This window comes from Diabrotica undecimpunctata, chromosome 10, assembly GCF_040954645.1.
Source record: "Diabrotica undecimpunctata isolate CICGRU chromosome 10, icDiaUnde3, whole genome shotgun sequence".
Classification (NCBI taxonomy): Eukaryota; Metazoa; Arthropoda; class Insecta; order Coleoptera; family Chrysomelidae; genus Diabrotica; species Diabrotica undecimpunctata.
Window position 1 is genome coordinate 22,215,430 of NC_092812.1, and position 14,489 is coordinate 22,229,918.

Genomic DNA, 14,489 nt, shown 5'->3' on the forward strand with positions numbered 1-14,489 from the left:
AACGGATGTTATTTATATTTTCACCGTTTATCTTGATTCCTTCTGTACAGTTTTCAAGTGCTTGCGTAAATAACTCTTCGGGATATATATTAAATAGTGAGCCTGTATAGGGTGTTCATTTTTCATTCTCGACACGGCGCGATATAATATATTATATATATATATATATATATATATATATATATATATATATATATATATATATATATATATATATATATATATATATATATATATATATCTGTACCCGAGAGCCAACAGGAGTTAAGTCCAATATTTTTAAGATATACATTTTTGAGTTAAGCGATACAGCTTTACCAGATCTATGTAATGGTAATAGAGTTTATGTCCTTAATACTGTTAAAATCTCATTTTTAAATATTGAAATGGTTTAAGTACGTTGCATTTGTGACGTACAATGATTTATGTGACTTAAACCAATATTATATCTACATTTAACAGCATCATAATAGTGCAAGTCCCACTTAACTCATTGTGACATTATAATTAGTGACTTAACCTCTCAGTGTCAGTCAGTGTTTTGAAATCTGTTGCATGACGTGTGTTGATATAGTAATAATTTGCAAGGTTGAACTTAATTATAACAACAAGATGAATAGTAGAACATAAAAAATATTGAACATGTTACCTGTGACATTGGTAGGAGAAAATGAGAAAGCTCAAGAAGAAACTTTATCTACTCCAGGTAAGATAACCTCACTTTCTGATCATGGTAAAATATTTAATATTATTTTATTATAAGGAAAACAGTGAATAATTTGTTTTGTATAATGGATAATTAACCAAATGTGTTTTCCAGATCTGTGTCCGAGAATTGACATTAATTCTGATGTTCCACAAAATACAGAATATCAACCTACTACCTTAGTTACTGAGACAGAGACTCAAATTCACGTAAACGCAGCTAATCATTTACCATCTGCAAATACATTATGTAATAAAATACATTTTCCTTATGCATTTTAGTATTAATAATTTAGGAAAAATAAATCGGATATTTATTAAAGATCATTTTATAGAATGTGCCACTGAAGATAATAAGAAAAATCTAAATTATATAAAATAATACCTACAGAAGCAGAATTCAATGGGTTTTTAATGCAACAATGAGTACCTATTACTCACAAAACAAATTTTTGAATAATCGATTCTTGTAATGATTTACTGTGTTTATGCAACTAAAGAAAGTTAAAAAATAAAGCTTAATTAGTTTTTTTGTTTTTAAATTTATCATTTTTTATGAAAAATAATCATTGCGTCTTTCTTTTGAAACAGTTTGATAGGCTCTACAAACTTAGACCACTCATAAACCATCTTTCAGAGACCTTTCAAAATGCTTTTACGCCATATAGACACATATCTATTGACGAAAGCATGTGTGCTTAGGGCGTACATCACTAAAACAGTACATGCCAATGAAACCAATAAAAAGGCTTTGGAATTTGAGCATTGGCATGTGCTAAAATGGGATACTTTCTAGATTTTCAAATATATCAAGCAAAAGCCACTGAATCAACGTCCGATATGTTAGGAGAACGTGTTGTTTTAGAACTTACGTCGAAATATAAAAATGGTGGCTATTGCGTATACTTCGATAATTTTTTCACCACAATACCACTGATGCAGAAACTACTGGAAAAAAAACTTTTGCTTGTGCACTGTAAAGCAAACAAGAAAATATTTTCCAAAAAATAGACAATAAATTTAAAATGTTTCTGTATTTAGTTTTTTTTTATGTTTTCAAAATAAAGTATTTGTTTATAAATTTTTGTAATTATTTTTACCGGTCGCTATATATACCATTGCCCAGTAAGTATTAGTTGTTTATCAAAATGCACACTGGTAGCTATGTCTACCAATTTTTCCAGCACTTCTGACAAAGAAAAATTTTTTAAAACTTTTTTTGTGTTAATGATGCTGTAGTAGTTACCCACGCTGCTCTCTTAAATATCTCAGATACGCCCATGGCCCAAATTAAAATGTAAGAAGTCGCTGCGCTTTAACGCTAGCTAGAAGCGAAATTTTGGTTTGGTCATGAGTTGGGGTCAAGACTCGAGAGTGCGCAGCAACTTTCCATATCTCGTGGTGAATTTGGGAATAATTTGAGAAGTGAAAAGAAAAGTAGCAAATGAAAAAAATTAAAGATGGGAAAAAACATGCACAGAGATAGAACAGCACATAGGACGAACGAGAAATTCAGAGTCATGGCGCATCTTAAAGTCGCTCCAAAGAAATAAGACAGAGAAAATCAAGATCGGTCAAATCAAAGAAAACGAATGGCAAGAATACTATAAAAAATTGCTAACCGAAGACCGCCCCGAATTCAAACAATCAGAAATAGACGGAATAGAAATCTACACACATGACGAAATCGAATTAAGCCTAGCTGAGGTAAAAAGAACGATCAAAACTCTAAAGAACAAAAAAGCAGAAGGTCCCGGCGGAATACCAAATGAATTGATAAAAAACGGATCGGAAAAGTTATTCCGTATGATACATAAAATGTTTGAGAGAGCACTGAATGGAGAAGACTTACCGGCAGAATGGACCCAAGCATATATGACATCAATATACAAGAAAGGAAATAGAAAAAACTGCGAAAACTATCGGGGAATCAGCATTATATCGTCTATAGGCAGACTGTATGGAAAGACCATTAAGGAAAAATTAGAAATATATATACAAGATAAAACCGGAGAAGACCAGGCAGGTTTCACAGCGGGGAAAGCATGCTTAGATCACATTTACACGGTCGAACAACTAATAGAAAAAAAAATGGCCAAAAATAGATCCGTCCATCTGGCTTTTGTTGATCTTAAGAAGGTATATGACTCAATACCTAGAACCAAGCTATGGGAAGCAATGGAAGACATCGAAGTTCCACGAAGATTAATAAACGCGGTAAAAGCACTCTACAAGAATAACGAAGTAGCTATCAAAATGGGCAATAGAATATGCAGTCCATTTAAGACGACAAAAGGACTACTACAGGGTTGCTCCACATCCCCCACCCTGTTCAAAATATTCCTGGAAAAAACCCTGAAACCATGGAAAAGAAAGTGCGAAGGAATGGGTATACCAGTAAGGAACGAATATCTATATACGCTAAGTTTTGCCGATGACCAAATAGTGATCGCACAAGACGAGGATGACCTTAGTTTTATGATGAGAAAACTGGAGCAGGAATATACAAAGAATGGGATGGAAATAAACCTAAAGAAAACTGAATACCTAACAACGGAGAATACAGAAATAAAACAACTGGAAATAGACGAAGGTAAACAAATCAAAGGAACAGACAAGTATAAGTATTTAGGTTTCATAATATCAAACAAAGGAACAACGGAGGAAGATATAAAAAATAGACTAGGACAAACAAGAGACTGCATACGAAAATTGAACCCGGTACTATGGGATAAGAACATCAGCATGAAAACAAAGAAAAAAATATATAATACCATGACAAGAAGTATCCTCACTTATGGGTGTGAAAATTGGACAATAAATAAGAAAACCAAAAACAAAATAAGAGCAACAGAGATGGAATTCCTAAGGAGAAGCTGCAGAGTAATAAGAAGAGATAGAATAAATAACATGGAGATTAAGAGGAGAATGGGAATGAACTCCGACATAATAGACTACATCGAACAGAAGAGGTTAACCTGGTACGGACATGTCAGAAGAGCAGACCAAAATCGGTGGATAAATAGAATAACAGAGTGGAGCCCGATAGGAAGAAGAAAGAGAGGCAGACCCCGAAGATCTTTCAGAGATGAGGTGGACGAAGCAATGAGTAGAAGAAACCTACAGGAAGGGGACTGGCTAAACAGGAAAAATTGGAGAAAACGAAAAATTGAAGGAATACAGTGAAAACTGTGAAAATCCTTGTATATATATATTTGAGAAGTGAGCGTCTTTTACATATGTCGAAATTTTAGTTAATACCATCATTAAATATTAAAGCAACTTAAATTAAGCAAGAAACTTAAATTATATATCAAACCACGTCATAATGACAATCGCTCTATAAAGCTACACGCTCGTCTCAGGTAAGCAATCTCAATTTATTTATTTTATAAAATCGGTTCTTTTAATATCCATCTATATCGTTATTCATTTTGTAAGAAACAAAATAGAATTAACGTTTTTATGTCATAATTTCTTATGGCCTTCATGTTTATTGTAATATGTATCGTTCCTCATTAGTTTTTATTAGTTTTTTTTTCAATAAGGTAAAAGTCATGGCTGCGTAGACCGTTTATCGAACGATCCGATGTGAAATATGTACTGTTATAACCATTCTTAGAAACAATTGCAATTTTCTTGATGCTATTTTGTAGATTCGTCACCAAGCCACCCATCCAGAGTATATTTTACATATACTCATCCGCTCATTTGGAGAAATCAGCTTGGCTTATTCCAATCAGCCTTTCATCGTCGTTGGTTTTTATAGAGCCGAGAGGTTAAAATCCTATGTGGACCTGTTTTCTGTGGAACCAGCTCTTGGAACAGATAAGCTTTTATTAATTTTAAATTCACATAAATATTTGTAAATCGTTTTGGATTTCTAAATTGTTGATACTTGTTTTGATTTACAATCAGTGTAAACTGTTTATATGCATAAAATCAAGTAAACTTACTAGTTTTTTTATACATAGGGAAGGGGTAATTAAAGTTTATATAGGTTGTTAAATAAGAGAGGGGAAAATTGAATGCGGTTTTTTTAAATCGGTTCTTATAAAGAGTCTCTGACCCGACTCATTCTATCACATATATTATATAAATATCTTGATTATATTAATTGATATTTAGTTGCTATTAGGACACATATTAGTCCTATCGGTGAGTACCTCACCCCTTTGCGTCTGCATATGATATGTATGAACAATATCTACGATTCATATTTTTTGACAAACCGCGTATATGACTAAAAAAATTTAAAATATTTGAAGAATAATTTTTTTCATAAAACTAAAAATAAAAAAGTTTCCCATATGGTACCGACTTAATTGGACACCCTGCAAATATCTCAAATCTAAAGAAAAAAAGAAACATTAGAATTAGTGCTTTTTTGTAAAATATTTAATGTTTGTGTAGTATGAAATAGATACATCTCCCGTGGTGTGAGTATGCAGGGGAGTTGAGATTAGAACAAAATTAAACACCAAAAAAAATTCGATTTGTAAAAGTAATATCTATTAATTACTAATTACTTTAATTAATATTTAAATACATTTATTTTATTATAGAATTATTTTTACTTACCTTTAGTTGTACTCTTTTTGCCATTATGAGAACTTGGCAACATTGGATATTTGAACCCAGAGGTTTGCGTAAAATCTTTAGGTTTTGTTGGAGTTTTCACTGGTACTTCGTCTCTCTTCTCAGGTTCAGGATTTGGAAGACCAGCTGCATATTTTAACCCAAGTTGTTCCATAAATTCTTTTGTTACTACTGATGGGGCAGCAGTAGAGGATTTAGTGCTTGTCCGCGAACTAGGTCTTCCACGTTTTCGCTTTCTTTCACCACTACCTAGTGAATTAAAATTAAATTAAAACACTAAACAACTGGAACAAGAAATGTGGACAGATAGGAGGAAAAATAAAAGCTGGAAGAAGAGTTTGGAAGCTGGTGTTTGGAAATGAATATAAATACTTGGGGGTAACTTTAACAAATACAGGATCAGATGAAAGGGAGATAATAAATAAAATAGGATAAGGAGATATAGGAGAAATAAGAAAGGAAACACAATAACATAACAATTACACTCGACTATATGGTGCAACGATATTACAAACAAAAGTAAACACCAAATCTTTAAGACAATTGTGGAAAGCTGCTCATTGTATGGTCCAGCGACGTGGATAACAACTAAAAGAATGAAAAATGAAATAAATGATGTTTTGGGCACTAATGGATAAAGTGAGAAATGAACGAATTACAGAACTATTGAATGTGAAGGATTATGGTATGGACATAAGCGAAAAAGGGACGAAACAAGAATACCGCCAAGAACTTGGAAATGTAAACTAAATAGAAGAAGGTAAAGAGGGCGTCCTAGATTACAGTGGTACGCACAAATAAAAACAACAATGAAAAAAAGAGGCCTTACTGAAGAAGATATATATGATAAGAACCAATGGCGATTGGGATGTGGTAACCAGCATACAGAATATGCTGTGTAAAGTCACGGATAAGTAAATAAGGGGTCGTTCAAGTATAACTTAACGCAGTTTGGTGGTAGAGGGGGTCTACGATGCGTTACGTAACATTGTTTTTTTTTGTTAACAAAATGCATTACGAAATACTTAAACGCCCCATAATTTTTTTTAACAATAAGAAAACACTTATCTGCATGCTTATTTTATTTTAGAAATGGTAAGACCATTTCTAAAATAGAAATAAAGATTTTAGAAATGGTACAATACAATGGTACACACTGCATTGTAACCGACTTTTACTTGCCTCCAATTAGATCTGATTCTTTAAGTGGCGAATCTACTACATTTGGTAGATGTACGATCTTGCTAACTGAGGGAGATTTGCTGTCACTAAGACTGACAGACTTCACATTCATTGGTTTTTCACCAATCGATATCTTTCTCTAAAGGGGAAAACATTCAAACAAGTTTTACTACAGATACTAAATAGAAAAATGTACAACTAAAAATCTTAAATCTTTAGACGGTTATTATTTGCCAATATTCCTGGTGTATTTCTTATTTACTTTTACATTACCCCATTCACGCACAATTAGTTATAATTACACTACAGGATATTATAATTCCTCTCAGTGGTCTATAAAATAAATTTTCTCTTCTTTTACATTTAATTAACTCATTTTTCCGTCACTTACTTTCTCTAATCATCACATTTAAATTTATATCTTTTTTAAAAAATCAGTTTCCACTTTCACTGGTTTAATTTTATAGTCAATTCATAAAATATAAACAATTAGGTTTAAATAATAATAAAAATACTAGTTACTGTCTCAATTTTAGTAAACTAATTTAATTAAAATTCATATAGAGTTCAACATAGGACTGCTTGGCCTGATTTACTTTTAAAAAAATGTACAATCAATCTTGTTCCGAATGTCATTGTCACTTTAAACAGTCAATCATCACTTTTGAATATCAAATTAGTTGGTAATTAATTTCCCTACAGTTCGGATGTAGAAAAACCCTTTCGAGTATGGACTTATATTCCCTGTAGGCAATTTAAAGTCCATCGGCATATAGCCAAATAATTTAACAATTTTATGTATGGTTTAATCCATTTAATCCCAGTGTGACAAAACAAGATTTACAACAAATACTAATATAATAATACCAACTACTTCGTCGTCTTCTCAGCTATAAACGGAATTAACATTTTACAGTGGAACTGCAGATCTGCAGTTGCCAATAAAGAAAACAGAAACTACTGCAGCAGCTTTGTCAGAGACCTGGTTCAAACCGCGAAGGTTTTATAACTTATAGGTTATAATATTGTACGGTCAGATCGTATGGACGGCTACGGTGGGGTAGCCACCCTAATAAAATCCAATAGACTATTTTCAGAAGTCGTAGTACAGAAACCAGTAGAAATAATGTGTACATGCATCGAAGCGAAACTTTTACCAAATAAAAAAACAGTGCATATATTGTCAATATACATTAAACCAAAGACTCGGATAGAATTAGAGAATGGATACATTTTTTCGAAAATCTACCACGACCCTTTATAATTGCTGGAGATTTTAACGCTCATCATCTTTCTTGGGGTTGTGAATTTAATAATGAACACCTATGGTGTTTCTTTGCTCAATGCTATTAATCACTGCAATCTAGTGTATATCGATGATGGCGCACCCACTCTTGTTACGTCAGGTAGGAAAAGTGCCATTTCTCTGTCTAATAAGTTTAATAGCTCTGACTCAGGCTTGCAAACCTCTGGTCCAGTTCACAACATATGGGTCCTTAAAATAGCCAACTGGAATCTGTACATGATAACAGTGGATGAAAAGAGCACTATATGTAACTACAATAATTTCATAGACATAATAAACTCAGTTGCAAACACTTATATTCCGAAAAGAACAATAATAAAAAATAAGTACTGGAAGCACAAACCAAAACAATGGTGGGATGAGACTTGTAAAAACATTGCTCGTGGGAGAAAAGAAGCTTTCAGATTATCGAAAGAAATAAAAAGAACGCAGTGGAGAAAATATGTTGAGAGCCTAAATCAGAAAATTCCCATCATTGAAATATGGAAAAAGGGTAAATAGTTTTAAGAATCGTCAACAACAGAATAAGGTACCTATTGATTCAGAAGCGAATTAGATACAGGAGTTCCATGCCTCAATCTCACCAGGCTGGGCAAAAGAATGCATAGAATACAATAAGTTATCTTTAAGAACTGTTCCCAGAAACAATTTGCATTTACTTGAAACGATTTGAGATGTGGGAATTGGAGAGATCTTTGAAATGATCTAACAATAAAATGAAAAAGACAGAAAAGATTTGATTTCACGTCCAAAGCGTCTATGTATCTGTTGATATGTATTTCGACTTAATAAGTCTCATCAGAAAAGTTATTCATAGCCGTTCTTAACGTGAAAAATAATCTTCTCTGTCTTATTAGGAAGCAACAATAAAATGGCTTCGTTATGGACGCAATAGCGACATCTGATAGAAACTATTCGAAACTATCTTACCGATTGATCTAACAATACTTCACCTGGCGAAGACAATATAACTTACTCCATGCTGTTTCACCTCCCATATAAACATAAAAAGTCGCTGCTAGAAATCGATAATAGTATCTGGACTGGTGAAAGTCCCATTCCGGATTTCTTAGGGTGCCTTTCCGTTCCGAACGTTGGCGATCATTCTATATATGATGACTTTGTTGGTTACTATACGAAATAGCTGTGTTGAGGTCTTTCTATACCATGCTCTCAGGTTAGCAAGCCAGGATATTCTTCTTCGTCCTGGGACCCTTTTTCCTTCAATTTTACCTTGCAAAATGCATTGGAGTATCTCGTATCTGCCTTGATTGTGATTCTTTCAGCTATCCATTACGGATAGCTGAAAGAATCACATAATATTATACATTTAAAAAAAAAAAGAAAGAAAGGGCCTGCGTAGCGCAAGCGGTAGGATGCTTGCCTCGCACGCCGGTGGTTCGGAGTTCGAATCCTACCGCCGGCAAAGAACAACTAGACATTTTTAAAAAAATGTCCCAATATACTCCCAAAGCCGCGAAGCGGTATAAAACGGGAGACTATTATTATTAAAAAAAAAAGAAACCGTTAGACCTCTCAAGTTCGTACAGACCTATATCCTTAGCATCTTGTATTCTTAAAACTTTGGAGAGAATCATAAAAAATCGATTAGAAATATGGCTAGAATTTGAATATATCCTACCTAACTCACAATATGGTTTCCGGAAATGTAGGTCCACTCTTGAAGCTATTACTATTGATGTGTTCATTTTTAATGTCACTATATTCCGACAAACGGCTTTCACTAAAAATAAACCAAAATCTTAAAGGATCCCGAACATCGAATTTAGGACTCCCTCAAGGCAGCATACTCAGCCCGCTACTTTTTATGATTGAAATGATTGCCATAGCAAAAGCATTTAGATATGTCCAGTCCAGAAATAGACAGAATCATGTTATATTTACTGACAGCAAAAGTGTAGTTGACCGAATAACAAACCTAAAATCATCCAAGAACCTTACCAGTATAGAGGCAGAAAGGTTAAAACTGAACTTTTAAGTAACGGTATAAAGGAAAGCAATAACTGTAGTGTGGATTAAAGGACACTCAGTAATAAAAGGTAATGATGTAGTGGATACACTAGCCAAATCAGCTAGTGACACAGGATACAATTTAAACACCAACATTGTTTCATTTTCAGATCTTACCTACAAGTTTACTTCAAATTTAAAAGAATTGTGGTAGCAGGAATATAATTCATCAGTGAAAGGGCTTAACTATGTTGGCCACCAAAATAACATTCCATCAAAAAGCTGGTTTCATGGATTAACAAAACGAAACTTCATTGTTATTATAAACAGAATAAGATCTAATCATGCTATGACTCTTTTGTACAAATATAAAATAGGACTGGATGAAAACCCATATTGTCTATGCAGAGAAGTTGGTGATATGAGCCATGTAATTCAAGAATGTTCAAGAAATAAAGAGAGCATTAAATCATTTTTCGAAGATATGGCAAAACTCAATTTCTGTTTTCCAACCACTCTAAATTGTATATTTTTTGGTAATAATATTAACTTATACCAATGTTTGTATAATCATTTAATTCGTTGCAAAATGAAATTGTAAAAACGAACACTATTGGAAGCAATTCTGCGAAACAGTGTTGTGAAAAAAGTGTGTTCACGAAAAAATTAATATAAAAAAATATAATAAACAGAATAAATTTTTTTTAACTATATTGTATACAGCTAACTCCTGGGAATTATCCCCTTTTTAATTAAATGAAAAATACACCAGGAATATTTGCACGAATACGACAACCAATGGGTTGGGACTAAGCGTTGAATCGTGTGTGACGTTCCAGGGAGGTCATTTTAAACAATTTTGAGCCTAATAAACAAATACCTTTGCGCCTATTTAAAATTTTATTTTGGTACTTTCTGTTATTGCTATTGTTCTTGTTCTGCTTTAATGTTAATGTATTAGATAGTTCTTGAGAATGTATTAAAGAAGAACTAAAATAAACACGTTAAAATGTTTATTTTTTGCATAAAAACGACACTCTATATAAAAGAAAGGAAGACTTTTTGTTAAAAATTAAACGAAGAGTTAAAAATGATTTTTAATTTGAAAAATCTCAGTGGCGTACCATTTTTTCTTAAAAACAATTCAGACCATTGCCCGTATGAGCGCCAATGATGAATATAAAATTCTTAATTTTATGGTAAAAAATACACAATAACTACCTCTTAAAACCCACTAAATTTCATTTGCTTCTCTCAACCGTTTTCAGAGCAAAAAATAGATTTTCAATTTGTAAGAAAAACTTTCATCCCGTATCTCGGAAAACGAAACATTTGCGTACATTTGTTTATATAGCAAGCTGTCATTATTGTTTCATGCAAAATCACTCCCTGAAATTTGTTGTACTTATACTAACATCCTGTATATTATTAAAAAATTTGTATTATTCAAATGGACTAAAAACTGACATTTTGAACCTCTGTAACTCAGAAACAATTGATTTATGAATCTTGGGACAATGAGAACTTTTGATCAGAATGACCAAACCTAACTCTCTCAAAGTTTCAGCCAATTTAAATGAAACCACTTTTACATAAGAAAATTGCCCTGATAGTTTGTAAGGTTATGAGACAGTATAGATTACCGATCAAGTATATCAACCTAATTCGATTATTCTTCGAGGAATAGAAAAATAGACTAGAACGTGCGGGGGAAATGACAGAAGAAATATCTATACAGAGCGAGGATACATCCTTCCTGCTTATTCCTAATCGTTAGAATCGGAATGTAACTGATAATAGAACAAGCATTAGGTGAAATTTACTCAATTAGTTCAAGGACTGTTAAATTAGTTAGTAGTTAGTTAAATTAGTATAGCATAGCACTCACATGCAAAATAAGATTAACAAGCTTATACAATATTTCGATATAATTGGGCTTAAAAGTAAGAAATAGAAAACGAAACTTCTAAAAAAAAACAGCTAGATTACTAAAATAAACGGAAAGGGAATAGAAAAAGTAGACAAGTGTACATAGCTGGGATCAAACATAAAAAAGGCAGATGTAGATCAGATATAGAGCAAAGCATAAGATGCACATAACTTCTTAAAGACAATTTTGAACACACACTATCTCAGTTAACAAAAATCAAAATATCCGGCATTTGCATGAAGAGTATTCTGTATTCATCATCATAAGTGGCTCGACAATCCGTTGTGGATCTTGACCTGCTCACGAAGAAGTCGCCACCCCTGTTGATTACTGGCCAATTCCCTCCATGTTCTGACCCTTAGAATCTGTAGGTCTTCTTCGACATCATCAATCCATCTCCTTCGTGGTCGTCCTCTACTTCTTGTGCCCTCTGGTTTTAAAAATATTAATCCCTTCGTGTATTCGTGATCTGCCCATCTGGGTCTCTGCACTTTATAGTATAGTATAACATATAGTGTAACAGTATAACTGATATAGTTCAAAGTTGTATCTTCGACGCCATAGCCCATTTTCATAGAGAGCATAAACAGTTCTGTCTGATACTGCTATGCGTCTTTTTATTTCGTCGCTTGTCGTGTTTGTTTGATTTGCTCAAAGGAATGGTTGTTAATTTGAATTCTCTGTTGGATATTTCGGGGGTTGTAAGAAACTAACATATATTTGGTTTTTTCCTCGTTTACCACAAGTCCTAATTCACTTGCCGCGTCAGCAAGCAACGATCAAACCAATGATTTCTTTTTTCTGACTTGGTTTTGCCCAATATTTCAACCGATTTCTGTAACACAATATCTCGTATATTTGCCCATAGTTGATCAATGTCTACTTCTTCTTCTTTTAAGTTTTCTGTCCTTATTTGGTCTTCTATTTGCTGTCTGTATACATTTGCAATGTCGGGATCTTTTAGTTTATTAATGTCGATTTTTTCCCTCCTTTTCCCGATCTCCTTTTTTAAATTGGATATTCTCTCTTTAAATCGTGTTTTAACTAAATAGTGATCACTATCTATATTTGCTCCTCTAAAAGACCTAACATCTAATAAGTTAGAGCAGTGTCTGGCGTCGATGATTATATGAGCTATTTGGTTAATTGTTTCATTATCAGATTTCCAAGTTTCCTTATGTATATCTTTATGGGGAAATCGTGTCCCAGCTATTACCATGTTCTTAGATATCGCAAAGTTTATGATTCTGAGACCACTATCATTAGAGTCTACGTGTAGGTTCTCTTTTCCGATGGTGGGCGAAAATATAATCTCTCTTCCGACTTTGGCATTAAAGTCTCATGCTATTATTTTGATGTCATTTTTTGGGCACTCATCGTACTCTTGGTCTAGTGCTTCATAGAATATGTCTTTTTCATCATTATCTTTTTCTTCCGTTAGAGCATAGATGCTAATAATATTAATATTATCGAACTTCCCTTTAAATCTCAGTCGACATATCCCTATGATCAATAGCTTAGAAAATCAATTACACTATGTTTGACCTTGCTGCTTACAATAAATCCGGTACCAAATTCGTGTTGGGATGTCCGCTGTAGTAAATATTGCAGTTATTTTTTTTTCCAGGATGCCTGAGCTAGTCCACTGCTAGTATTATGTATTAACCACAAAATTATTCAAACATCTGTTAATAGATCACTAAGAAAAATCCTAAATATATACTAGCATAAGAAAATATTGATTTCAGAACTATGAAAAAGAACAAATCAAGAGAATAGAGCATAATAAAAGAAAAATGAAAATGGATTGGCTATATACTCTGGAAAGAACAAACTAACATAGACAGGCAAACATTCGAGTACCAACCTGACGAAAAAGAAGAAGAGAAAGACCGAATAATAGCTGAAGAAGAACTATAACAAGAGAAAATGAAATAATTTGATTGAATGGAAGGAAAGTGAAGCGAAGAGTAAGAAACAGAGAGAAGCCGTGGAGGAAAGTTCAATGAAATGAAAAAAAGATGTAGATCATGGAAGGAACGATTTTCCCAAGACACTCTTTGATACAGGTAGAATAACGCGCTGATCTAATCCAATCACTCACCTTCTACTATTAGCCAAACAACGCAAAAATACGTCGAGTAAGAGATAGAGAGAGAGAGAGCGCACTGCGATAATAAAAATATTAAGCAATTGTTGATTCTTGTTAACTAAGGAACAAAATGGAAAGTCTGTAGAAATGAGATTAATTTACATTTAATTTAAAATATATGATTTTTACATAAGCTGTAAGTCATGTCAAAAACAGAACGTTAATATGTATAAATAACACTATAGACATTTCGATCTCAAATACAATTAAAATATACAGTGGGTGGCCACATTATTACGGGCAGTACATACACTTCTTGCAAACAATTTCATAAAGTTCTTGCAGACGAAGGACATACAGTTACAAAAATCATGAATGTTCATAACAGAGAACATAAGCATAGATTAAGTAGATTTTTTTGAAAATGCAACAGGATCTAAAGATCCATTAAGAATATCAAAAAAGTGTACAGAACTGTAAGGTACAAACTGTAAAGTAAAAGTACACAGAAAAGTAATCATCAACTGTTGAAACTATTGTCTTATGTCCACGTATATTATAAAAGCAAAAGAATGAAAAACTAAAGTACATGAATTAGTAAAAAATTAATGAAACAATTAAAAAATGTTTATTAGGTATATTAATATACCTTTTATAAAGAAATTTTTTAAATAAAATTTTTTGTGATACATGGTATACAGTCA

The 14,489-nt window shown here is 32.8% G+C and overlaps 1 protein-coding gene across 2 annotated transcripts in view; it reads right to left on the reverse strand.

Annotated features, from left to right (window-relative positions):
* Nucleotides 1-5,340: 5,340 nt before the first annotated feature.
* Nucleotides 5,341-14,489, reverse strand: part of LOC140452058 (host cell factor 1-like) — a 74,382-nt gene continuing 65,233 nt past the window's right edge. For both annotated transcript variants that reach the window (XM_072546095.1, XM_072546096.1), the window contains exon 19: nucleotides 5,341-5,553. In XM_072546095.1, the coding sequence (XP_072402196.1) occupies nucleotides 5,473-5,553 (81 nt within the window). In that variant the 3' untranslated portion in view covers nucleotides 5,341-5,472. The remainder of the gene's footprint in view (nucleotides 5,554-14,489) is intronic.